General features: G+C 42.1%; 1 protein-coding gene across 2 annotated transcripts in view; it reads right to left on the bottom strand.

Annotated features, from left to right (window-relative positions):
* ubr3 (ubiquitin protein ligase E3 component n-recognin 3) overlaps positions 1–26,221 on the bottom strand; it is a 48,490-nt gene extending 22,269 nt beyond the window's left edge. For both annotated transcript variants that reach the window (XM_055878778.1, XM_055878777.1), the window contains exons 1-23: positions 24,163–26,221; positions 23,106–23,245; positions 22,577–22,729; positions 22,184–22,357; positions 21,987–22,027; positions 21,830–21,896; positions 21,590–21,720; positions 21,220–21,448; positions 20,928–21,107; positions 20,041–20,174; positions 19,807–19,893; positions 19,651–19,716; positions 19,474–19,563; positions 14,984–15,112; positions 14,832–14,884; positions 10,171–10,304; positions 9,959–10,044; positions 9,437–9,578; positions 8,454–8,550; positions 6,899–7,043; positions 6,642–6,746; positions 6,081–6,257; positions 889–1,334 (exon numbers count right to left, since the gene is read on the bottom strand). In XM_055878778.1, the coding sequence (XP_055734753.1) occupies positions 889–1,334; positions 6,081–6,257; positions 6,642–6,746; positions 6,899–7,043; positions 8,454–8,550; positions 9,437–9,578; positions 9,959–10,044; positions 10,171–10,304; positions 14,832–14,884; positions 14,984–15,112; positions 19,474–19,563; positions 19,651–19,716; positions 19,807–19,893; positions 20,041–20,174; positions 20,928–21,107; positions 21,220–21,448; positions 21,590–21,720; positions 21,830–21,896; positions 21,987–22,027; positions 22,184–22,357; positions 22,577–22,729; positions 23,106–23,245; positions 24,163–24,596 (3,440 nt within the window). In that variant the 5' untranslated portion in view covers positions 24,597–26,221. The remainder of the gene's footprint in view (positions 1–888; positions 1,335–6,080; positions 6,258–6,641; positions 6,747–6,898; positions 7,044–8,453; positions 8,551–9,436; positions 9,579–9,958; positions 10,045–10,170; positions 10,305–14,831; positions 14,885–14,983; positions 15,113–19,473; positions 19,564–19,650; positions 19,717–19,806; positions 19,894–20,040; positions 20,175–20,927; positions 21,108–21,219; positions 21,449–21,589; positions 21,721–21,829; positions 21,897–21,986; positions 22,028–22,183; positions 22,358–22,576; positions 22,730–23,105; positions 23,246–24,162) is intronic.
* Between the last annotated feature and the right edge of the window lie 1,528 nt (positions 26,222–27,749).

Below are 27,749 nucleotides of genomic sequence, written 5' to 3' on the forward strand. Positions count from 1 at the left end.
CTACCACAAAGGCATACTATAAAGCCCTCAAACTCAACTCTGGACCTCGAAGCCATTTCCACTGCCTTTTTCCATTGTTCCCCTCAGGGTCTGATTTAGACCTGGGACACCCGACGGGTGTAATTAATTATCAGGTAGAAAAGAAAACAAGCAGGCTCCGGACCTCGTAGGGTAAGAGTTGAACACCCGTGGTATAAAGTGTAAGATGAACTTTGTAGCATTGGACACAATACATACAAAGTAAGAATCTGATTTGAATAAGGTTACAGTATGTGACTGGGTGCAGGGCTGGCAAAGTGATTATTTCCCTAATGTGGCAGACTGTAGCGCCTGTGCAGACTTCCAGAGAGCAGGGTTGAATGTAAATAGAGACTCCTAATAAGAGGACATAAACAAATTGTGACAGGAGTGCCACAGCTCAGTAATTCCCACTGAAAGCTTCAGGGGCACAGACGGCCCGCCTGAGAAATGTGCAGCACCCCTTTCGGCTTTCCCCTGCCATTGGCTGGCCCACAGTCGCCATGGCACCACCACGAGCGGGAGATGCTACCTTCGTCTGCGGGTCTAGTCAACCCAAAAATATGTCATCATGGAGTGCTTATAGCCGATTCCATCATCTCTAGTGGTGGGAAGAGAATAAGGATGTTGTGGCCGGTGAATGTGAGCGGAACTGCCAAATCCGGCTTCATCTTCATTTCAAAACAGACTCCACAGTGGGGTGAAGGGGATTTACAAAATACAAAATCCCTCTGCAGAAGCCCTTTGAACAACTTCAAAAGAGGGACTCATTTCAAAGGCTAATAACCTTTTAACATTGTATTCATTTAAAGTGGTACAGATAAGTTGGTGTTCATGGTTTTGCAAATAGGACGGGAGCCTGTAACAAACCTCTCGTCCTTATCCATGGTCTTCTTGTCAGTGGGGCTGTTCTTCTTGGGAGCGACGGGAGGAGAGACCTTCCCACAGATCTCCTGGATGCTGCGCTTGCTCTGGCGGCTGCGCGTGGCTGCCTTGGTGAGGACGCGCTCGATGGCGGTGATGCCATCCCCGTGGGCGTGGCTGCTGGTTTCCATATCCTCCAGCCAAGTGGCCGACAGAGAGTTCTGCTTGGCCGACAGCTTCTGGTGCAGCTTGATGAGCAGGGAGAGCATGCTCTCGCGGATCTCCAGGATCTCTGTGACCAGCTGGGGAGGCGTGCCGGGCGGGACCCAGCGCGTAGAGCTGCTCTTGGGCCTCACCACCTGGCTGGCCTCGGTGCTGCTGCGGTTGATGATCTCCTGGAACTTCCTCCTGCGCTCAGCCACCAGGCTGAACACCTGCGCCTCCCGGACGTTCTACAACAGCAGAAAAACACATCAGATCTATGACACACACACTTTCCCAGACCTGCAGTCCAAATAATGGCGCTCACTAAATACATGCAGATGATGTAAGCCGTTACATAACCAGCAGAAATACTGTAATCGGATTAGATACTTTTGAAAAACTAGATTACTTCTAGCATTACTTTTGAATTCAGAAAGGATGTTTAAAGTTTTTTAAAGATTAAAAATAAATCAATTAACAAGTTAAGTTTGTTTTCTGCCTGAGCAAGTCATAGCGACCACTATGATGGCACACCAAATGCATTTTGATGCATCGCGGGGAAAGAACAGGAAAAGGCTTTTGTAGGCTAAAGTCCAAGATAATTGCACCATTGAAAGAACAAAGATTATACATCAAAGTTGAATAACCGATTGGAGATAAGGATGACAGCAGTGGTGTAGCCTACTGGTGATACAGATATCACTTATTATTGACCTGTACTTAGCAAAATTATGTGAATCACACTGCTGCTCTCTAATTTTGCTATTTGCGCCTTACGGATTGTTACGGATTACGGATCAAATTTATGAGCGTATTTTAACCCAATAATGATTGAATAAGTTTAAGCTGCCTATCACGCATGGTTTTTTGTGACCAGCGTACAGCCAGTGAAAATTGAGCACTTGCAACATCTGCAATGTGTATCCCAGCCTATGGAATAAGGTAGTTCCTCCCTTCTAAAGTCTGTGGTATTGTGCTACACACTGTCAAATTATTTTAATAAGATGTTGGGGGAGGGGGGTGCTAAGATGACACAGAACTGTTTTAAGATGGTCATATTCATTTAATTACACACACTAAAGTTGACATGTACTAATTTAACATTTAATGTCCTTTTCTTTACTATTTTCTACATTGTAGAAAAATTGTGAAGGCATCACATATGGAATCATGTAGTAACCAAAAAGAAAGAAAAGAAGTGTCACACAAATCAAAATGTTTTCATATTTGAGATTCTTCAAAGCAGCCACCCATGGTCTTGGTGACAACTTTCAACACTCTTGGCATTCTCCCAACCAGCTTCATGAGGAATGCATTTCAATTAACAGGTGTGCCTTGTTAAAAAGGTACATTTGTGGAATTTCTTTCCTTCTTAATGCGTTTGAGCCAATCAGTTGTGTTGTGACAAGGTAGGGGTGGTATACAGAAGATAGCCCTATTTGGTTAACGACCAAGTCCATATTAAGGCAAGAACAGCTCAAATAAGCAAAGAAAAATGACAGTCCATTGTTTTAAGACGTGAAGGTCAGTAAATGTGGAAAATTTCAAGAACTTTGAAAGTTTCTTCAAGTGCAGTCGCAAAAACCATCAAGCGCTATGAGGAAACTGGCTCATGAGGACCGCCACAGGAAAGGAAGACCAAGAGTTACTACCTCTGCTGCAGAGGATAAGTTCATTGGGGTTACCAGCCTCAGAAATTGCAGCCCAAATAAATGCTTCACAGATTTCAAGTAACAGACATCAACAGTTCAGAGGAGACTGCATGAATTAGGTCTTCGTGGTCACCAAGGACACAGACTTGCTTGGGCCAAGAAACACGAGCAATGGACATTAGACCGGTGGAAATCTGTCCTTTGGCCTGATGAGTCCAAATTTGAGATTTTTGGGTCCAACCCCTATGTCTTTGAAACGCAGAGTAGGTGAACAGGTGATCGCCGCATGTGTGGTTCCCACCGTGAAGCATGGAGGAGGTGTGATGGTGCTTTGCTGATGACACAGTCAGTGATTTATTTAGAATTCAAGGCACACTTAACCAGCATGGATACCACAGCATTCTGCAGCGATACGCCATCCCATCTGGTTTGCACATAGCGGGACTATCATTTGTTTTCCAACAGGACAATGACCCAACACACCTCCAGGCTGTGAAAGGGCTATTTGACCAAGAAGGAGAGTGATGGAGGGATGCATCAGATGACCTGGCCTACATAGTCACCTGACCTCAACCCAATTGAGATGGTTTGGGATGAGTTGGACCGCAGAGTGACGGAAACGCAGCCAACAAGTGCTCAGCATGTGGGAAGTCCTTCAAGACTGTTGGAAAATCATTCCAGATGAAGCTGGTTGAGAGAATGCCAAGAGTGTGCAAAGCTGTCATCAAGGCAAAGGGTGGCTACTTTTGAGATTCTTCAATAAAATACATTTTGATTTGTTTAACACTTTTTTGGTTCCTACATGATTCCATGTGTTATTTCATAGTGTTGATGTCTTCACTAGTATTCTACAATGTAGAAACAAGTAAAAATAAAGAAAACCCTTGAATGAGTAGGTGTTCTAAAACTTTTGACTGGTACTGTACATAAAGTATTCAGATCACTTGAATGTTCCACATTGTTACGTTACAGCCTTATTCTATTTTTTTAATTTTATTTTTTTAAATAATATATATATATATATATATATATATATATATATATATATATATATATATATTAAGAAACACACTACCCCATAATGACAAAGCAAAAACAGGTTTAGGAATTTTAGCAAATGTATTAAAATAAATACCACTTAAGTTCTCAGAACCCTTACTCAGTACTTTGTTGAAGCACTTTTGGCAGCAATTACACCCTTGTCTTCTTGGGTATAACACTACAAGCTTGGCACACCTGTATTTGGGGAGTTTCTCCCATTCTCTCAAGCTCGGTCACAGAGAGCTATTTTCAAGTCTCTCCAGAGATGTTCGATCAGGTTTAAGTCCGGGTTCTGGCTGGGCCACTCAAAGACGTCGAGACTTGTCCCGAAGCCACTCCTGCATTGTCTTGGCAGTGTGCTTAGGGTTGTTGTCCTGTTGGAAGGTGAACCTTCACCCCAGTCTGAGGTCCTGAGCACGTTTTCATCAAGGATCTCTCTGTACTTTGCTCCGTTCATCTTCCCCTCGATCCTGACTAGTCTCTCAGTCCCTGCCGCTGAAAACACCACCACAGCATGATGCTGCCACCACCATGCTTCACCTTAGGGATGGTGCCAGGGTTCCAGGGTTCCTTAAAGACATGACGCTTGGCTTTTATGCCAAAGAGTTCAATCTTGGTTTCACCAGACCTCAGAATCTTGTTTCTCATGGTCCAAGAGTGCTTTAGGTGCCGTTTGGCAAACTCCAAGCATGCTGTCATTTGCCTTCTGAGGAGTGCCTTCCGTCTGGCCACTCTACTGTAAAGGCCTGATTGGTGGAGTGCTGCAGAGATGGTTGTCCTTCTGGAAGGTTCTTCCGTCTCCACAGAGGAACTCTGGAGCTCTGTCAGAGTGACCATCGGGTTCTTGGTCACCTCCCTGACCAAGGCCCTTCTCCCCCGATTGCTCAGTTTGGCCGGGCGGCCAGCTCTAAGAAGAGTCTTGGTGGTTCCAAAGTTCTTCCATTTAAGAATGGAGGCCACTGTTCATGGGGACCTTCAATACTGCAAACATTTTTTGATACCCTTCCCTAGATCTAGATCTGTGCCTCGACACAATCTGGTCTCGGAGCTCTACGAACAATTCCTTCAATTCCACATAGAACCAACTTCTCTGGTTTTAAACGGCCTAAGGGGCAGTTGACCTTTAACGGGAAGTAATCAGATTACCCAAACTCTAAAGTAATCCAAAAGTTATGCCAGTGATTACAATTTGACAAGTAACTAGTAACTGATTACATTTAGAAAGTAACTTACCTAACACAGCAAACATATCAAAGTCACATTTAACACCCCTTAAAAAAAAAAACCTTGGCTGACTTTAAGAGAAGCGCAGAGTGCTAGTTCATATGCTGAGAGAAAATTCAACCCCTAACTTTAAAAACGAATTTTTTTTAAACGCTTGTGATTACCTACCCAGACAAAGGACCCGGAGCACTGTTAAATGAACATACATCAAACAGCCCAGTCGGAGCGCCACCAATCAAAGTCACATGCAGTTAAAGAGCATTTACCCACACTCACACTATACTGAACAAAAATATAAAAAACGCAACATGCAACAATTTCAAAGATTTTACTGAGTTACAGTTCATGTAAGGAAATCAGTCAATTGAAATAAATTCATTAGGCCCCAATCTATGGATTTCACATGACTGGGCAGGGACACAGCATTTGAGAGAAATAAGCTTTGTGCACGTATGGAACATTTCTAGGATCTTTTATTTCAGCTCATGAAACATGGGACCAACACTTTACATGTTGCGTTTATATTTTTGTTCAGTGTAGTTTCAGCAGTCAAGAGGGAAACCCCATCAGAGCACTAAACAAACCAAGGCAGAGTGCAACCTCAATGACTAAAAATCATAAGACACAAATATAACAGAGGAGAGAATAACGTAGTCATGAGGTTTTTCACACAACGGTCAGAACAGAACACACTCCAAAGCCCTGAGGAAATCAACCAGGTCTTCCTCTTCTTAATATGACCAAACAAACACTCCAATGCAAACAGCTACCTCTCTCCAATTCCCTGTCAGACGCCTGGAATTCTGTGGAGCAAAAGTACGGCAAACCAACATACGTAAAATGCTTCTAAAACATGACCCGCCAAAGAGCAACCTCTCCGCATCAGGAAGAGGATATGACAGGCTACATAATACAAAAATAACCAATATACCAAACGCATTGAATGAACATTATACCTTATCTACCCTGAGGCAAGCAATTCTGAGCCCACTCTGAACATGAAATGTAGTATGAATACAGAAGTAGTGGCAGTACCACCCGGTGTGCAGACAGGGTAGAGACAGATGTTTATCTGACCTGGCCGAAGTTGGATGCCTGAGCGCTGGTGCTGGGAGGGGGATCCTTCTCCCTCTTCACCTCGGGGGCAGTCTCAGGCACCCTCACCCTCACGTAGTTGATGACATGGTGCAGGTTGGACAGGAGGTTGGTGCCTGGGAACCAGCTGTCATGGCAGTGCTCCTCAATGCAAGGTTCCTAGTCACAGTACATGAGACAGATTAATGTGGAGAACACATTGATGGTCCCTTAATAATACTAAAAACAAAATAACACATTTAAAAGTTGGGACTATAAAAGGTTCTATTTGCAAAAAAATGATTGAGATAATTGGTTTTAAAGTTCTGAACCTTCATTGGTTTTAAAAACAGTGTGAACAATTTTTTTTATCTAGTATTCTTTTGAACTTAACATGAATTGGGGTATTTAGAGTACCATATAGATAGAACATTGACCAGAACAAGGCTGTCAATAACACAACTTTGACAAAAATGCAGATAGAACCTAAACTCCCGACATGTTACCAACAATGTCTTCGAGTGGCTAAAGGTCAGATAGTGATCAAGCCAGTATACATCTTACCTCCTCCTCCTTGTCCTCTTGAACCTGGTTGTCCAAGCCCAGCTCAATCAGGTAGAGCACCATGCACAGAACATGCTCAGACATGTTGGAGTGATCCAGCCAGATCTAAAACAAAACATTAGAGTTCTGCCAAATTCAAATCATAGGGCAATCTCACCATCAGTTTTATCAAACAATTACATTTTGATGGACAGATGTTTCTTTGCATGACAAATTAAGCAATGAATAATATGATATAGAACAGTTGGAAGGGTCACCTTGTAAAGCAGAGTGAAGATGACAATGTGAAGAGTCTTGCAGTGTAACAGTCTGTCCAGGCCTTTGTAACATGGGTGCAGAGGAGTTCGCTCTTTGTACGGTGGCCATGGATTCCCTGTCGTGTGCATCCCAGACTGTTTCAAGCTGGGTACAACAACAAATCAGGTCAATTCCATGCAGTGATACAGTCAATTGAAAATAATATTCAATAGATATCCATTCAACATCAAATGCATAGGTAATAATGTGACACTAAATAATCTAGAGTAATTGACCACACAAAATCTTTCAGTCTATGCAATGGAACAGCCAATCGGCTGAAAGTGTCACACTATTAGCCTGACAGGATTGCGGTTATATAAATCGTTGCCTGGCTGACAGGCAATCCATCATATTCAAACAGTGTGAACCAGTAACATAAGCCTGATGTCACAGACTGAGTTGGGGAAATATCAACTTGCTTCAAGTGGGAAATAAGCTATCGTGTGGTCATGACATCAGGTTTACTACATTCCGTACCAGAATGGTTTCTTTCAACGTGATGAAATGATAATCGAAAAATACCAAAACAGAAATTAAATCAGTATTTCTTGTTCAACATTGAAAGAATTGCTTGGATATCTAAATTGCCTTAGTTCAATATAGCCTATATTTGGTTTTGAAGAGACCAGAGGAAGAAAAGCACTTAAATCCATTACCAATGTTTGCTTTGCTTGCCCTTTGCTTGCCTGCTATTTCAAATGAAGAAATGCTGCCAGGAGTACACTTCTGTACATTTAGTTACTTCACATCTTAAAGAGATCTTCAGGAAATTAACCTAACACTATCTCCTTCACCCCAACCATCACATTTGTCTTCGGAGACGTCCAACCTAAATCTAACAGGGGAAGGATTTCCTCAATTCTATTACAGTTTGCCTTGAAATATTGATTTTACTCGACAGAGAACTAATTGGAACCAACCCTATCACTATGTTAGCCTAACCCCGCTTTTCATTATGTTGGCCTAACCACTATCTTTCCTCCCTTCACTATGTTGGCCTAACCACTATCTTTCCTCCCTTCATTATGTTGGCCTAAAACCCCTCTTTCCTCCGTTCACTATGTTGGCCTAACCACTATCTTTCCTCCCTTCATTATGTTGGCCTAACCACTAAGTTGGCCTAAACCCCCCTCTTTCCTCCCTTCACTATGTTGGCCTAAACCCCCTCTTCCCTCTCTATGTTGGTCTAACCACTCTTCATTGTTGGCCTAAACCCCCTCTCACTGTTTGCCTAACCATTCTCTTCAAGGGCAGGTGGGAAAAGCGACCCTGTAACATTCAGCAGGGCATGACATCCACCCACTCAGTTTGGCATGGCTGTTCAAACATTACCATCCCAACTGCAGAACTGAACGAACCAGAACTATATAAAAAGACACTAAATGTACTGTTAAAATACATAGGGTTTTGAATGGTTATTTATGAATACATAACTACTCACATGCTTTGAAAAAATGTAATAAACCATTCACTTCCAGGTGGAGGCAATGAGCTTCGTGACCGTTAACTTACAATGCTGAGTATCTGTCCATAGCTGACTGGACATCACGACGGTAGACTGTTCTGAGAACCACCATGATGGGGTCAAACTCCTTCTCCCACACCTCCTCTGGAAAACAGAAAGAAATCCTTTAGGAACACCCGCTAAAAAAAGTCGCTGACATACAAGTCATTCTTTCTTTCTTTTCTTCTACTGAGCTATCAGAAAGTGGTGTTAGGCTGCCACCCAAGTGGAATGCGCAATGACAGTGAATGTGGAGTTGTAAAGACAATCTGATGCCTCCTATGACAAAACTAACGCTCTTCTGATTGTTACCAACCAACAGAAATCATATCAGCAGAGAATGGTCTCATAAAATAAATCGTATAGGAGGTGAGGTCTCCATTAGAAAAACCCATTTAAACTGGACATTGGGCCAAAATGGCTCAAACTACAAAGTCACAGGGCTGATATTAGGATAGGACACCTAATGAGACAAATCCTGAACTGATATCATAAACGCACAATGCTTTATAAGAGCCATTGACTTGAAAATACACAGGTCTCTGCAGGCAATGCACTATATTTGGTAACAGGGGAGACAAAGCGTATAGATGTAACTGCCTGAAGGGCATCACAATAACAAAGTCTTCCAGATGGACCTTGTTTTGATTTAGTCTTGTGAATTGTGCAAGTCCCTAGTTCTGTATGGGTAGAACTATAGTCAACTGTGGTGCATGAGTGCCCTCTCAAGGCAGACTGGTGAAAAAGCACCTGTGATTATGTTCAAATGGAAAACAACACGCTTGGTGATGATCCAACAAAGCGTTTGGACAGCATTAGTCACACATCGTAGCAAAACTTTTGCACTGTAGTAAAAAAAAGTTGCAAGAAAAAAAGAAAAAACGAGTTCATTGGACAAACTCCGGGAGGTCCCTCCCTGTTAAGTTCCATTTGCTTCCATTCTGTAGCTAGTGAATTCACACCAGGCCATGAGATAAAAGGGACAACTTACCTTTAGGTGTGTACATGCCCTGCTGCATGGAACCCCCAGGTTCAAACACGGGGGCTTTGAAGTCAGCCACAGCAGACAGCATCTCCTCAAAGCTGCAGCTTCCCGGGACGATCCCACTCTTGGGGTTGGGATTCTCAGGAATCTGAATATTCACTTAAGGAAAGTATGCACCTAGGCAAATGTGCAGCATAATAAATATGACCCCCACATTTTTTTACGCAAAGACTGTTGCCTGTGTGTTAAAAGATGGAATTTTACATTGGTTTAATCAATCACAATCAGATTCACATGTAATAACAGGGGGCGGGTCTGGTGAAAACAAAGTGTTATTGGTGCTTTTTCCAATTCTAGCAAGGGAACAAACAAGGGTCTTCAGAAAAAGTTACCGCTGACAAAACAAAATCCAGACACTAAAAAGCCAGCTACAAATTCAATGAGAATCAAAGAGAAAATACTGACCACGGGTTAGGATATTCAATGAATTATACTGTGAATTAGAGGCTGATAAAGCAGTGAGGATACGAGGTCCAACAGTGAACTGTGGGTGCGGTCGTTCATGCACAGTTGGGAGACCATCTCGGCTCTGAGAATTTCATCATCTGCCATGCCTATCAATGAGAGGGAGAAATATTCTTCATGCATCTACGGATAACGCCGATATAGTCAGGATGATACAAATATTCCAATTGTTGTTCATGTACATTTCCTTCTCCCCTGAATGCATCTGCACCTACCCAAGTGAATGCGAAGACTGGACAAGATGACAAGAAACGTCAAGGCTCCCTCCAGCATTGGCCGCTCCTGCTCACCGTCCAGTACTGCATTCTGGTGCACAGAGGCCATGGTCAACAGGTCCACCACTTTGAATCTGGATATGAAATACATGTTACTGATAGAGCTGTTGCGGTGACCATATTCCCACCACACAGGTAGTCAAATTCCACGTGACACGGCCATCTCCTCGTATACACTCTGGACATGCGTTGGTAGTACCCAACTCGCTAACGGCCTGGTATTCAGGGCTCTATTGTCTCCCTAACATCAATGCAAATACAATCGAAAAACAAACATTTACCATCAAAACAGTATCATGCTTTTTAAAATCTCACCGTTTAGCTACATTTTTTGGGGACCTCACTGTGATAATTTGAAGTAAGACGTTCAACAACAGGTTGAAACAGAAGAAAACATGGCTATTGTGGATGTTGTTTCAAAGCCAAAACAAAATGGATGTTGTTTCAAAGACAAACAACAAAATGGACAATATTAAGGTGATGATTAATTCAAAGCATTTAAGACATTTAATGTAGAACAACCATAGGCATAAGCTATGAGTCCACGCCAGAAAAAATGTAAACTGAATTAAAATAATAATGCCGTTATACAAGATGTCTGATCTAGCCTATAGTCCAAAATTAAACAAATTCTAGTAAATCGCCTTTGAGTGTGGACTGTATTATTATAATACTTACACACTGGATGGACTGGTTACCTTATGCTACACTCCAAACGTTGGGAGAGAACATATAGGCCTAGGCAATGCCGTTGGTTCATTGATTGGGCAGGGCAGCTTATAGAGTGACATGCTGACCACACCGCTTGCATCACGTGCGTTGCAAAATAAATGTACACATACATGTTATTCAAATCACAGCCCCCAAAACGCTTGTGAGTGTCTGCGTAACCAGGTGCTAAAATAGAACTTGGTTCTATTTGGGATGCTTGACAGGCTATAAGTCCCACCTCTCCCATCTCATTGGTTTTTAGGAACATAAACCCACGTGGGTGATTGAAAGATGAACTGAGGTACACACTCCAATTGGTGGTGGTAAAGCACCTTAAAGTTGGTTGCCAAACGTCATAAAGTCCAAAGAAGAAGCCTGAAGGAGGAGAGATTACTAGAAGCGAATTTAGTTTACCCTTTTATCTGTGGATTAATCGTCAGAGTAGAGGACCTTGTGCATTTCAGGTAAAATAACAAAATCAACATGTGGGTGATGGCAGAAGCGCGAGCGGTCTAGTCAACATGTTACCCTACAATTATAGTGAATTTGCATTAGATTTTGAATAGCCAAGTAATTGGCTGACATCACCTTAAACTACAGAATCTCAAAACCATGCGTTTCCATCTCCTCCCCTTTCTCGAGCACACAGAGATAGTTGAATTGTTGTGTTGTGAAAACATGTTACTATTGATGTTCCCGAACAGATTTCACTTTGTTTCACAAATTATGCACTGGGTAGCTGCAGGAACATGGTTGGAGATCCCATGGCATACAGAGTTTGAGCAGAATGCAGGCTGCATGCTCCTTAAACAGTGGTTGATGCATAAAGTGAAAGACGTGTTCTTATAAGCCCAGACATGTCTATGTGCAATCATGTGAAAGTTGATGGTTGCCACTAAAAAGAGGAGCCGGGCAGCTACTATACTTAGGCCTACCTCGTATGATTTAAACTGCAGGAAAGTGGCCGCCATTCGTTATTCGAGTACATACGGATAACGTATTATTCCCCCTGCTCCTACCCATTTGATAAAATGGGCCATTCTGCATCCCATATATGTTTTGATTTAAGACATTAAGGTTTGTATCATTCACAACAAAATGTTCCAAATTCAAAAATCTAGCGTATAAGACCTGTTTCAAATTATCACTTTTACACTCAACATACCCACTTCAAATGAACACTCACTCCTGACTGGAAAAAATATCCTTTCTATTTTATTCAGCTAAATTCAATTATATTATTCTTACAATAAAAACATAAAATAATGGCACAGGACATAAGCATTTTCTTGTCAGCTAAAGGAACTAGCTTACAGCCTATTGCATGGAACACAGCCAGATAACATACAGTAGGCCGACTCATTCGGTTATTCTGAAATATATTTTATTCATATCACAATGTTTCTTTAGACCTGCCTAAAATAAATAATGGATTTATTGTGATGGTGTATATTAAATAGATTTAGACGTTCCGAAGGCGTGCATCAGCAGCTTGGAGATGCTAATTAACGGTCAATTACCATTCAACTGGTCAGGATGCACCATTGAGAGCATCCTGACCGGTTGCATCACCGCCTGGTATGGCAACTGCTCAGCATCTGACCGTAAGGCGCTACAGAGGGTAGTACAAATGGCCCAGTGCGTCACGGAGACCAAGCTTCCTGCCATCCAGGACCTACAGCTGGAGTCAGAAGTTTACATACACTTAGGTTGGAGTCATTAAAACTCATTTTTCAACCACTCCACAAACTTCTTGCTAACAAACTATAGTTTTGGCAAGTCGGTTAGGACATTACTTTGTGCATGACAAGTAATTTTTCCAACAATTGTCTACAGACAGATTATTTCACTGTATCACAATTCCAGTGGGTCAGAAGTTTACATACACTAAGTTGACTGTGCCTTTAAACAGCTTGGAAAAATCCAGAAAATGTCATGGCTTTAGAAGCTTCTGATAGGCTAATTGACATAATTTGAGGCAAGTGGAGGTGTACCTGTGGATGTATTTCAAGGCCTACCTTCAAACTCAGTGCCTCTTTGCTTGACATCATGGGAAAATCTAAAGAAATCAGCCAAGACCTCAGAAAAAAAAAAATTTGTGGACCTCCACAAGTCTGGTTCATCCTTGGGAGTAATTTCCAAATGCCTGAAGGTACCACGTTCATCTGTACAAACAATAGTATGCAAGTATAACCACCATCGGACCACGCAGCCGTCATACCGATCAGGAAGGAGACACGTTCTGTCTACTAGAGATTAACGTACTTTGGTGCGAAAAGTGCAAATCAATCCCAGAACAGCAGCAAAGGACCATGTGAAGATGCTGGAGGAAACAGGCACAAAATTATCAATATCCACATAACCTGAAAGGCCGCTAAGCAAGGAAGAAGCCATTGCTCCAAAACCGCCATAAAAAAGCCAAACTACGGTTTGCAACTGCACATGGGGACAAAGATCGTACTTTTGGAGAAATGGCCTCTGCTCTGATGAAACAAAAATAGAACTGTTTGGCCATAATGACCATCGTTATGTTTGGAGGAAAAAGGTGGAGGCTTGTAAGCCGAACACCATCCCAACCACGAAGCACGTGGGTGGCAGCATCATGTTGTGGGGGTGGTTTGCTGCAGGAGGGACTGGTGCACTTCACAAAATAGATGGTATCATGAGGCAGGAAAAGTATGTGGATATATTGAAGCAACATCTCAAGAGATCAGTCAGGAAGTTGATGCTTGGTCGCAAATGGGTCTTCCAAAATGGACAATGACCCCAAGCATACTTCCAAAGTTGTGGCAAAATGGCTTAAGGACAACAAAGTCAAGGTATTGGAGTGGCCATCACAAAGCCCTGACCTCAATCCTTCAGAAAATGTGTGGGCAGAACTGAAAAAGCATGTGCGAGCAAGGAGGCCGACAAACCTGACTCAGTTACACCAGGTCTGTCAGGAGGAATGGGCCAAAATTCACCCAACTTATTGTGGGAAGCTACCCTAAACATTTGACCCAAGTTAAACAATTTAAAGGCAATGCCACCAAATACTAATTTAGTGTATGTAAACTTCTGACCCACTGGGAATGTGATGAAAGAAAAAAAGCTGAAATAAATAATTCTCTCTCCTATTATTCTGACATTTCACATTCTTAAAATAAAGTGGTGATCCTAACTGACCTAAGACAGGGAATTTTTACTAGGATTAAATGTAAGGAATTGTGAAACTGAGTTAAAATGTATTTGCCTAAGGTGTATGTAAACTTCCAACTTCAACTGTATATAATAGGCGGTGTCAGAGACAAGGCCCAAAAATTGCCAGAGACTCCAGTCACCCAAGTTATAGATCGTTTTCTCTGCTACCGCACGGCAAGCGGTATTGGAGCGCCAAGTTTAGGACCAAAAGGCTCCTCAACAGCTTCTACCCCCAAGCCATTAGACTGCTAAACAATTCATAAAAATCGCCACAGGACAATTTACACCCCCACCCCCCACCCCAATACACTGCTGCTACTCGCTGTTTGTTTGTTACCTATGCATAGTCACTTCGCCCCCACCTACATGTAGAGATTACCTCGACGAGCTTGTACCCCTGCACACTGACTCGGTACCGGTGCCCCCTGTATATATCCTCGTTATTGTGTTACTTTTTATTATACATTTTTATTTTAGCCTACTTGGTAAATATTTTCTTCTTCTTGAACTGCACTGTTGGTTAAGGGCTTGTAAGTAAGCATTTCACGGTAAAGTCTAAACTAGCAGCCCTAGTTACTGCTATTAAAGTCTGTTTCGTTACATCTTGACTTTCAAAACTGGAGTTTACAATGGGTGATGATCAACAAGGTCAATCAAGTTCAGCGAAAAATGACAAATTGCAAGGACTTTTACAACAGCTCAGACTATACCTCTCGAACACTGAAGAGATGAAGTAGTCGGGATCAAGCCTTGACGCACACACCTGTCGACAGATTGGGAAGAAAAATTATACAATGGAGTATATGGCATTCAAAACAGCCCATAATGTTGTGATCACCAGGAGTAGGTAACTAGTCTTTACCTGGAGCAGAAAGATGTCTGGATCGATCATGGAGTTGCAGAAGTGAGACTGCACGTAGGTCATAGCCTGTCCTTTGATCTGGAGACCATTTCTTACCCACATGTTACTGTGAATCTCTGACAGGCTCGCCTACAAGAAAACACGAGGGACATAAAATGCTAATTACATACTGCATACAGGGGATGGGCAACTGGCGGCCTTTTGAGAATGTGACTACAGCTAAGCGCTCAACACCATAGTCCCCTCGGGACTGGACACCTCCCTCTGCAACTGGAACCGGGACTTCCTGACGGGCGACCACCTCCGCCACGCTGACCCTCAACACTGGGGCCCCACAGGGTTGTGCTTAGTCCCATTCTGTAGTCCCCGTTCACCCACAAATGCGTGATCACGCACGACTCCAACACAATCAAGTTAGCTGACGACAGTGTTAGGCCTGATCACCAGCGACAATGAGACAGCCGACAGGACAACAACCTCTCCCTCAAACTCTTCCCAGTGGAGCGGGTCGAGAGCTTCAAGTTCCTCAGTGTCCAATTCACTAAGGACTTAACATGGTGCACACACACGTTGTGAAGGAGATTGAAAAGATTTTGAATGGGCCTTCAAATTTCTACAGCTGCACCATTGACAGCATCTTGACTGGCTGTATCACTGCTTGGTATGGCAACTGCACCACCCTCGATTGCGTGGCGCTACAGAGAGGTGTGGACAGCCCAGCAAATGTTTCTATCCAGCCCATGGCAAAATGTGTAGAATTGCAGCAAACTTACTTTACAAACGCAACATATTCTCTATACTCCATGGCAAAATTGCAGGAAATGAACTAAAACGTTTTTTTTTTTAAATACATTTTTATTTATTTTATTCTCTCCGTGGTCAAGAGGGGAGCCGCTAAAACGTTTTGCTCGCAAGGTCGTAGGTGTCCAACAGAATTTCACTTAGGGACCCCAAAAAGCTAGGGCCGACTGACTGCATGCATGGTAAAGAATGTGGGTATGTGGACTCTGAAGCCACTGCGGCCCCTCATGACAAGTTCAGATTGTGGCCCCCACTCCCATCAAAGTTTCCCCATCCCTGCTGTGCATAGTACATTGAACACACTGTCATGACTCTCCTGTGAGGAGCCAAACGATCAGGTTACAGTGAATCAGTTCTACAGCGATCTCTCTCCTTGGTGAGGATCAAAGATCGCCAGACCAACCCCCCCCCCCCCCCCCCCCCCCCTGTATTTACGTGTGGATGTTTCTGTTGAACTCGATCCGTCTGGGAAGTGGTTAAATGTAAGTCTCTGTTGAAAAGTGGTTAAATGTAAGTCTCTGTTGAACTCGATCCGTCTGGGAAGTGGTTAAATGTAAGTCTCTCCACCGCTACCGGGGGGGGGGGGGGGGGGGGGGGGGGGGGGGGGTGACTTAACCGGATCATAAATACCTTGCAGAAAATGTATAACAAGACAACTCTGAAAGTGTACACGTTTTAGTGATCAGGTTTGCTACTAAATGTTATTAAAAAAATATATGATTAAGCATAAGAATACTTTTGAAAATATAGAAATTTGATTTTAGCCTTCTAAATGAGATAATGGCTTTTCATATAAACCTGGGCCAAGTCAATAACCACGCCCACGTGAGCACAGACATGGTTCCATCATGTTGACATAGCCTTTACAACCAGTGTACTTAAAAGGACTCTTAACTAAACGTACAAGAACAGACAGCGTGGAGCGGTGGCTACGCGGCTGGAAATGGTTAAACGTACAAGACCAGAAAATAGTAAGACCCTCTGAAACGCTTAACGAGTGACAAAGGTGAAGACTAGATTAAAACATGCACAGTCTGCAGCTCTGCATGTAACGTAGTCTAGGACAATTGACCAAGAAGAGGGAAGGACAAATTCCTCTCACCATCATAGAATAGATACCTCAGAGGTACCAAACGAACATAGGGAAATACAGATCCCTCTGAACACCACGTGGTACACACCTGATGTAGCCAATCTAACAAACAAGCCTACAACAAAAGGACATTGTGACCTTTGGTGGACAAACAGAGACTTACATTTAACCACTTCCCAGACGGATCGAGTTCAACAGAAACATCCACACGTAAATACAGTTGAAGTCGGAAGTTTACATACACCGTAGCCGAATATATTTAAACATTTAATCCTAGTAAAAATTCCCTGTCTTAGGTCAGTTAGGATCACCACTTTATTTTAAGAATGTGAAATGTCAGAATAATTTCACTATTTCTTTCATCACATTCCCAGTGGGTCAGAAATTTACATGCACTCAATTAGTATTTGGTAGCATTGCCTTTAAATTGTTTAACTTGGGTCAAACGTTTAGGGTAGCTTGGGTCAAACGTTTAGGGTAGCTTGGGTCAAACGTTTAGGGTAGCTTTCCACAAGCTTCCCACAATAAGTTGGGTGAATTTTGGCCTATTCCCCCTGACAGAGCTGGTGTAACTGAGTTAGGTTTCTAGGCCTCCTTGCTCACACATGCTTTTTCAGTTCTGCCCACACATTTTCTGAAGGATTGAGGTCAGGGCTTTGTGATGGCCACTCCAATACCTTGACTTTGATGTTCTTAAGCCATTTTGCCACAACTTTGGAAGTATGCTTGGGGTCATTGTCCATTTTGGAAGACCCATTTGCGACCAAGCATCAACTTCCTGACTGATGTCTTGAGATGTTGCTTCAATATATCCACCTAATTTCCTGCCTCATGATGCCATCTATTTTGTGAAGTGCACCAGACCCTCCTGCAGCAAAGCACCCCCACAACATGATGCTGCCACCCCCGTGCTTCGCGTTGGGATGGTGTTTTTCGGCTTGCAAGCCTTCCCCTTTTTCCTCCAAACATAACGATGGTCATTATGGCCAAACAGTTCTAATTTTGTTTCATCAGACCAGAGGACATTTCTCCAAAAAGTATGATCATTGTCCCCATGTGCAGTTGCAAACCGTAGTCTGGCTTTTTTATGGCGGTTTTGGAGCAGTGGCTTCTTCCTTGCTTAGCGGCCTTTCAGGTTATGTCGATATAGGACTCGTTTTACTGTGGATATAGACACTTTTGTACCTGTTTTCCTCCAGCATCTTCACATGGTCCTTTGCTGTTGTTCTGGGATTGATTTGCACTTTTCGCACCAAAGTACGTTCATCTCTAGGAGACAGAACGTGTCTCCTTCCTGATTGGTATGACGGCTGAGTGGTCCCATGGTGGTTATACTTGCATACTATTGTTTGTACAGATGAATGTGGTACCTTCAGGCATTTGGAAATTGCTCCCAAGGATGAACCAGACTTGTGGAGATCTACAATTACTTTTCTGAGATCTTGGCTGAATTCTTTTGATTTTCCCATGATGTCAAGCAAAGAGGCACAGTTTGAAGGTAGGTCTTGAAATACATCCACAGGTACACCTCCAATAGGCTAATTGACATCATTTGAGTCAATCAGAAGCTTCTGAAGGCACAGTCAACTTAGTGTATGTAAACTTCTGACCCACTGGAATTGTGATAGTGAATTATAAATGAAATAATCTCTATGTAAACAATTGTTGGAAAAATTGTGTCATGCACAAAGTATTTGTCCTAACCGATTTGCCAAAACTATAGTTTGTTAACAAGAAATTTGTGGAGTGGTTGAAAAACGAGCTAAATGACTCCAACCTAAGTGTATGTAAATTTCCGACTTCAACTGTATATGCATTTCAATTATTTTCGAATGAGCGGTCGTTCATGTGCAAAGTATTCATATTCCCATGAGCATAGCTTCCACATGCATGCATGATAAGTCCACGCTCTTTGTCTCTCCCGCTCATAATCTTTCCCCACCCCCTTTCAACTGTGTAACAAGCCGTCATATCGGGTTAGTCCATTAGGGACTTTCATATACATTATGTTAGTAATCAATATAACCTATACCTTGTGTGTTTATGTAATTCTGTGATTGTTTAGTTAGTAAATAAATTATAAAGACAATTTGTGTATCGCTGATACATCACTTAGGCTAAGGTTCGTGCAGATATCCAAGGATTATGCAACGTTCAGAGACTGATATGAGGAAATGATTAATTGATGACTGGTATAATATCGATATATTCTTGAGCTAATTCAGGAAACGGTAACTCATTAAATAAACTTTTCCTGTGGTGCCCCAAATTACTAAATAATTGTTACATGATTAATTTGAGTAATAATTAAACGTAGGAGGTAATTATTAGATGAACAGCAGTCATCACATTAATGGTAGTCACATCACGACAACACATTAAGGTAATCTCCAGAGTAGTCACATAGGAACCCTTTAAAATAGCTAGTCACCTCCTCCTGATCATATTTATAAGACACTAACAACTGTTCGAGTACGAGTCAGCCCTTCCTTTTCAGGCATTGTGTGACGTTATTCACCACACAACCTGTTATGATATTTGAGCCATTGTCAAGACATTGCAAAGACATGTGTAATGGCATGTACCGGTGCAATACCTGAATCTGGAGTGGATGGACCATGATCTTCATGAGCATCTCTTGGTGTGGGAGGAGACTGTCCAGGTCAAGCCCCTGGCACTTCACTGCCTATGAGACAATAGACACAGTCAACTCACTACAAAGAGGGCTTAAAGCACCAGGAACAGAACTTAAAGGGTTGTAGATCTGCCACACCTTGCTTAGGAACATGGCGTAGTAACGGTGCAGTGGCAGGTGAAAGGTCACTTGATTTGGAGCAGGCTACAGAGAAACAGAGATCAGATATAGACACTAAAGGAAAATGTTGGATTACAAATGCATCCTGACTGTTGTGCATATTTGCTGAGTTACCTCGTCCACAAAGCCAATGGCATCAAACCAGATCTGCAGAGTCTCCAAGCAGTAACGCACCACTGTCTTGGTGTATTCCTGTGTCTCCTGCAAATAAACAATTATTCATAGTGTAATGATTTTCCTAACGGTTTCCATGCATATTACTGGAATGTCAAATAGCTAAAACGTGATCCACACTAAAAAAAAAATATATATATATATATATATTTGAACAAGGGATATTGGACTCACTTTGACTTTGCAGTGTGTGAGGAGACCCCACATTGGTTGTGCGCAGGCCTCCAACTCTGCCGCAAATGCTGCATAGTACGTCTGGGACTCAAACTCCACATGCTCACTCAACTCCCGCTTATTCAAGTTCATACCTACAGGACCAGAGGAGCGCTTTCATGGTTAGTCATCACGTAACACGAAGCATTATTACAGTGGTTTCATTCACCAAGTCATCACGTAACATGAAGCATTATTACAGTGGTGTCGTTCACTGAAAGCCACTTAAGGGACACAAGGGCAGGTGAGCCTGTCAAACATCTTTGTTGACATCCAGATAAATCTGTAAGAATGTACTTAAGGGCAGAGCAGTCTACACGCATAAAATAACATAGTGGCACTCTGCTCTATGCACCTTCCCTCAGTAAGCGGATACTCCAGTCCACAGTGTCTGAGGCTAGGGGTTATTTTTAGGGTTTTGGTGGACACATGGCAGGAGTGCTACACAGACTATAATTCTAATAGAGACATGCACCATTATTCTCTTTTGGTCAGGCAGTGTAAAAGTTAAGTTGGATGTGACATAACATGCATTTTAAATCAAATCAGATTTTATTTGTCACATGTGCCAAATACAACAGGCGTAGTAGACCTTAAATGCTTACTTAGCTAGAGCAAATAGGGACCAACTAAAAAATAAGCAGCGACTAACCAATGGAAGAGAATCCCAGAGGGCTAACATTGCATCATATGACTAAGCAGATATATTAAGAGACAGGTGATAGTATATGACTCGCATAGATAACGAATACACTACAAATCACACCAGCTACTCTACCTGGGACAATGACTGAGGAAAATACTGAATCACCACTGCTATTCATATTCTTAAATCCACAAGGAATTACCTTGAAAGAAGGACACAAAGCTCATCCACAGCATGAGCAGTGAGTGGTCCTCCAGGAATTTTTTTGCTACACTTTGGTGTGAGAGAATATTAATAAAATCGCTAACTAAAGGCCAGTAAGTGTTGTTCTTCAGCAGAGGCTCGCTGCAGTTGACCACAACATGGCGGCTGTTCTCTTCATCTGAAAACAAGGAGAAGAGGGAGAGGACACGAGGCTCAGTAGTGTGAGAAGCCCACTAGATTCATGAATGAAACAATCCACTCATCAGTATGGCCATTCAAACACAGCTCACCTTGAAGTTCACTTTTGATAAGGCAACTCTCCATCATGTAGAGGAGGACAGTAACCATGATGTCTAGGAGTTGACACTCCTCGGTGACGTGACGTGCTAGCTCCTCATTGCTGAACAGCTGTACACTGATATGTACGATGCGGTTGGACATGGTATCTGACTCCTGGCTTTTCATCAGTGTCTTCATAATGAAAGCATAATGTTGAACAAATGTTTTCGTGAAGGTGATCTACAAAAGGATGACAAGCGGGGTATTTTATGCATTTGCTGTTGTAACAGCTTCTCTAGGCAAGAATGCAGCAGTGCCAATACACCATAAATGTTAGGAATTAGAATATCTATGCACTACACTTAACCTAATTAAACATACCTTGTAGTCTTGATCTGGCAGCATGTTCAGTAGAAAAGTAACCATCTTCTGAGGAAACTCATACTTTATTGTCCAAAACAGCAACTCCTCCAGAAAACATTTGTGTTTTAGAGAGTCCATAATGGATTGATCTAAGAAAATAACACAATTGACTGGTCCCATGGTAATGCAGACTTTCACATAAAATATCTGTGCATTATTCATCATTAAATAGAATGTTAGGCAGGTTATGTGAATTACCTTTGGCAGTGCTACTAAGTTTAACTCTCTTTCTCTGTCCAACAGACTGCCCCCCATCTAGATCCTCCTTTAAAAAGACAATAGGAAGCAATATAACAACATCTATATTTCAATACTGAGGAGCGAGACTAACTATTCTGATACCGTATTCACATACCTCTTTATTGGACTCATCAGGGCTGGCTGGTGCTTCAGCTCCTAAGGAAAACAGAGCAGCGACAGAAAGCAGCTATTAGATGATTATTCCCTTGTTTAATGAGTCATTGAGAAACATTACTTCCATAATAAATAAAGAGGGATGTTATTTTTGACTTATTTTGAGCTCCAACTCCTAAAGAGGGGATGAGGTCTTACCCAGTAAGCCCAGAGCCCCTGCGCCAGCCCCTGCCTCAGCCCCTGCCTCAGCCCCGAGAGTGGGCTCCGCAGCCCCAGACTGGGCCTTCTCCTCTACAGACACCAGGCATGAGTTCTTCAGCGCTGACAGGTATTTCTCGTAGTTCATTTTTGCATATACATTATCCTCTTGACCTACAGGGCATATTCACACATGAAATATTTATTAAACTAATTAGACATTCATTAGCATCACACCAATGCCATACGTGAAGTATTAAAGCATTAGTAGCCCAACTTCAGTATAGAGTTCTGCAATACTGATTAACTATCATTTTGATCATTTTCCCCACCAATGGTCAGAATAACATTCAACCAAGGGCTGAATGAGAGAGTAGAAACATACATATTTACCCATGCTCAGGTCCTTGAATATTTGCTGATTCGTTAGGATCTTTGTCAGTACAGTTCTCATTGCCCCCCCCATTTTCGTAAGTTCTTCTAAGAAGGAGATCTGGGGTTCCAGCTGCTGTAAGACCTTCTGTAGGTCCCTCTCAGTTGATGTGTCTGAGAGCAAGATAAGATAAAAGTTATGAAGTGTGTCAGATAGGCTCATGAAAAAAGCAGAATGACCTACATGAGATAAAGTTGTAAAAGAACAAGATTTCTCAAAATATTTTGATCTGAGGGCTGTTTATTTGCAATCGGCTATAAAAGGTGCCTTTGGAGCATGGGGCGGCAGGTAGCCTAGTGGTTAGAGCGTTGGGCCAGTAACCAAAAGCTTCTGGATCTAAAAAAATGTCGTTCTTCTCCTGAACAAGGCAGTTAACCCACTGTTCCCCGCTAGGCTGTTATTGTAAATAGGAATTTGTTCTTAACTGACTTGCCTAGTTAAATAAAAAAATGGAGTATCCTGTAGACAGAGATATGCTGTTTTTCTCACCTGGTTCAGTGTATCCATCCCTTAGGTATTGTATGATACAGATGATGAAGCGAGGGAGGACCATCTCTGACATCAGTAGTAAGTCTCTGGGGACTGTGGGGACATTCTCCCCGGTTCTTAACCGATGCCGATTGCAAAATCTGAGAGTACAACACACATGCATATATCTAGATTTTAGAAGTACCCAAAATAAATGTAAGTATTTGGGAACAATTACTCAACAACCTATCTAACAAACACTAGCAGTATATTTTATCTTCCTTTGAAAGTGCAAAATGTGCATTTTAATATAGGCTACTAGTATATCTGGCTGCCTTGAACAAACTGTTATGCCATCAAACAAAATAACAGCAGAAAAGTAAACTCAGAGAAATGTTGTGGAGTAAGGATCAAAGAAATGACATGTCACAAGAAGTGATTAAGTTATTCTGCTTGGAAAATGTGTCATTATCCTAGAAACCTTGCAGAAAAGTTACAGTATTTACATTACCACATCTGTTGTAGGGAGTTATCTACCATACAACAGGAAAAATAGCTGTCTGGTTCAGAGCGATTGTTCAAAGCGGTGTGCACTTGACTAGATTGCTGGGGTTGAGTCTATCCTCTGATGTTCTGTTTGTTAGCCAAATTACTGTAACTAGTGCCCCATAAAGACAGCACTTTTTCTTACGTTGTGTAGCTAAATCTAATAGGCAATGGTTTATCAAGCACAGTAATGGCATGCTCAGAGTTACAACATACATGTCAGTACAATTATAAAAGGCAGGGAGGGACCTTTCAAAACCGCACTGTTACATATTTTACAAATTGACACTCCCACGTAGAACTTTGCTAGCTAGCTGCTAGCCCGCAAGCTAGACATCATCATTAACAGCCTAGTTAGTTAGCCAACCTATTTAACTCGACATAACACATTATTAAAAATGGGGGGGAAATGGTAATGTCAGTTGCAGTCAAATAATGCCACGTATTAAGCCTCGTCAATTAATTAGAAATTGTCACTTACAATCTAGTTAGCTAGCTAGCTATCAGTCAGCTAACGCTCCTAAAGACTTACCCAGTCTCTCGCATGACATTACTGTCTCCACAGTCACAGGCCCCACCAGCCTGGCTCCTGAACATGTTGAAATCATGGCCTGTGTGATCGCCGTTATTAAAACATTCTGCACAAAGTGACATGCAAGGAGAAATGCCACAGGTCCGACAGCGGTATGCCACAAAATTGGCTGTCCAAACCAAGCCACATAAAGTAGCGTTGTCATAGGACCGGACCGTTTTGCAGAACTCTTCGAAACCTTCTCCTCCTGCTATTAGACATTTACACCAGTCAAGGGCTTCTGTGTCTGCCGCTGGCTTTTCTGGATTAAGAACACAATCAAGTAGTTCTTGAAGTTGTCGGACACCAGAGGTGTTGTCAGTCCAATTAAGATCTGCCTTTAAATGGGCAGCAGTAGAATTCTTGTCCCGCCGAACCAGCGACGCCGCCATCATTCACTCTGCTTGTTTTCCACAAATTTATTTTTGTTGTCTTGTTGGTGCGTTCTCGTGATTTCTCGCGATACATTTCGATAATAACGTTGTGTTGAGTTGTGTATAGTGTTCAGTTGGTTCCATAGGAGTCAATCAACCACATTGGCCTGCGACTTCATTGCCAATCAGCACCAAGTTTGGCAAGTGACTAACTGTGTCGTAGTCTCGGCTACTGCTGTCCCGTAGGCAGCTGATCAACCGTGACAATGTCAGAACCCACGATTACAGTAATCCTACTAGAGACGATTCCAGTGCTTCCAATAACAATACACTCTTTATGGTGGCAGTAACTAGTGGACTAAGTATAGAATACGAAAATGTTATGCCAATTTTGTAGTAGTAGTAGTAGACAATGGACCTGATGTATTGCAAAAACTCGATGTTCATAGTGGTACAGTTTTTCGTAGCGTCCGTTTCACTTCGGATTGTTTTCATTGAGACCCCACTAATGCGGAAGTGTTACTCTGTCTCTGTACATGCTCCCCGTGGCTCTGACGATGGGTGTGCTGTGAGTTGCAGCTTTTGTTGATTAAAGTCTAGCTCAAACTTGGTCAGCAGAAGGTAAAAAATAAAACATATGGGATTCCATTTACAGGCAGCATCTACCGAGTGCAGACGAGATTTTAGCTTGTTCCGAGTAACCGTATCCCCTCTCAAATGTACTTAAATGTAACATTATAGTATAGCTTATAGTAAACACAATAGAAAACAACGCTCAGTATACCGCTAATTTGATCTGAAACTTGGCAAAATGGAAGAAAAAAAATGTGCGAAAGAGCAAAGGGAGGAGACGGCAGTTGCTAGCTGACCACTCATACACCAGAGAAAAAAACGCCACCTGACTCCCCAGGAGAAGACATTTAGGAATTTGAACTTTCAGTTTATTCTGAAAATCCAGTCAATAGTCCCGCACCCAAAAAGACATAAATAATTGTCTTGGCGCGAACTCCAGGTCAACATAATCGATGCTGTCTCTGCAAAGATAAACGAAAAAGCCGATGGTCTGGAGAAAATGATACGCGAAAACACAAAAAAATTATTGACATCTCTGAATCATGCATACAAGAGTATCGAATAGCTTAAACTTGCAAACACTGCTACTTCTGATAAATGCACTGTACAGGAGAAGACCATTGCCGACATGCAAGAACGCTTATCGGAAGCAGAGCGATACGGGAGAAGGTGGGGGCTACGGCTTTACGGTGTCCCGGAGGACCAGGGTGAGACTGTGAAGCGCATAGTAAGAGACATCTGTAACCGTGTGGCACCGGACTTCCCCGATTGATATATGGCCATGGATGTCGCTGATCGTATTGGGAAGAAACAAGATGCCATCGGCAGCCGCTCGTTCATCGTCCAGTTTGCTTTTCGCTCCGCGAGAGATGTCGTTTGGAAGAAAGCAAAGGAAAGCGCCTTTCTGAAAGAGATAATTTAGATTCGGTGAGGACCTGACTGCAGCAAAGGCAAAGTTGTGGCCTCTCATCCAACAGGCAGAACATCAAGGAAAGGGTGGATACTACAAGGGAATCGGAGCCTTCTTCGCCGAAGGAAAATAAATACGACCGGGGTGATTTGTTCTGCCGGTAGGTTTACAAGGTAGCCCCTTCCCCACAGCAACCCGAGCGTTCTAGTTTTGAATTGTGGTGTTATGGTTTACAAGTTAAGACTTCTGTTAATACATATATGAAGAAACCTTTTATAGAGAGGGTAGAGTTGAGATTGCATAGGACTTTTTTTTTACGTCGTCCCCTCGCCCCGACACGGGCGCGAACCAGGGACCCTCTGCACACATCGACAACAGTCAACCACGAAGCGTCGTTACCCATCGCTCCACAAAAGTCTCAGAGCAAGTGACGTAACTGATTGAAATGCTACTAGCGCGTACCCGCTAACTAGCTAGCCATTTCACATCCGTTACATTTATATGGACTTGAAGTTTGTCAATCAATGCCAGGGGGTTACGAAACCTGTTGAAGAGAGAAACTTTTTTTTTTTTGTAAGGACTGCAACGCAGATCTTGTATTTGTTCAAGAAACACATTCATGCAAAGAGAATTTTTTTTGTTGAAAAATCAGTGGGGCAGTGACATTTTTTTGGGACCATGGGACTAATCATTGAGCTGGGGTTGCAATTTTAGCACACAATTTCAAAGGGAAATGTTTGTTTACTCAAGTGGACACCATTGGTCATTGGCTAGTAGCGGTCATCAACCACATGGACAGATTATTTCTGTTTAATGTATATGGATACTGTTCTAGTCCTCCAAATAACTTTCTTCTAGAGGAAATTCTTAAGTCTTCTGAGAAAATATCCATCCAGTCAGATTATAGTTGGTGGAGATTTTAATATGGTTTATTCTAATGAGACTGATAGATTGCCCCATAGGCCTAACATTGGTGTGAACAAATTGGTGAATTTCTGCCAAAGCCTGGACTTAATTGACATATGGAGAGTTAAAAACCCTGGAGAGAGAGAAACAATACACATGGAGTAATAGAGATGGTTCACTACAATCAAGAATTGATTATATATATTATATTTGTAATAATGACAGTTACAACAATACTGAATGAACAATATACACTTATTTTAACTTAATATAATACATCAATAAAATCTATTTAGTCTCAAATAAATAATGAAACATGTTCAATTTGGTTTAAATAATGCAAAAACACAGTGTTGGAGAAGAAAGTAAAAGTGCAATATGTGCCATGTAAAAAAGCTAGCGTTTAAGTTCCTTGCTCAGAACATATGGGGGGCAGGTAGCCTAGTGGTTAAAGCATTGCAAGATCAAATCCCCGAGCTGACAAGGTAAAAATCTGTCGTTTTGCCCCTGAACAAGGCAGTTAAGCCCACTGTTCCTAGGCCGTCATTGTAAATAAGAAATTGTTCTTAACAGACTTGCCTAGTTAAATAAATACAAGGATAGAGTTATCAGACTTTACCACTAAGTTTTATGAGAATCTTTACTCCTTAGATAACAATTTGAGTGACTCTAAGGATCTCCTTGATTCTATAGAGGATGTTAACTCGGTTAGTGAAGAATTCAATCGGTCTTGTTGTCAAGATTTATCCATCATGGACATCCAATATGGGGTTGCTCAATGAAAG

This window comes from Salvelinus fontinalis, chromosome 23 (assembly GCF_029448725.1).
Source record: "Salvelinus fontinalis isolate EN_2023a chromosome 23, ASM2944872v1, whole genome shotgun sequence".
Taxonomy (NCBI): Eukaryota; Metazoa; Chordata; class Actinopteri; order Salmoniformes; family Salmonidae; genus Salvelinus; species Salvelinus fontinalis.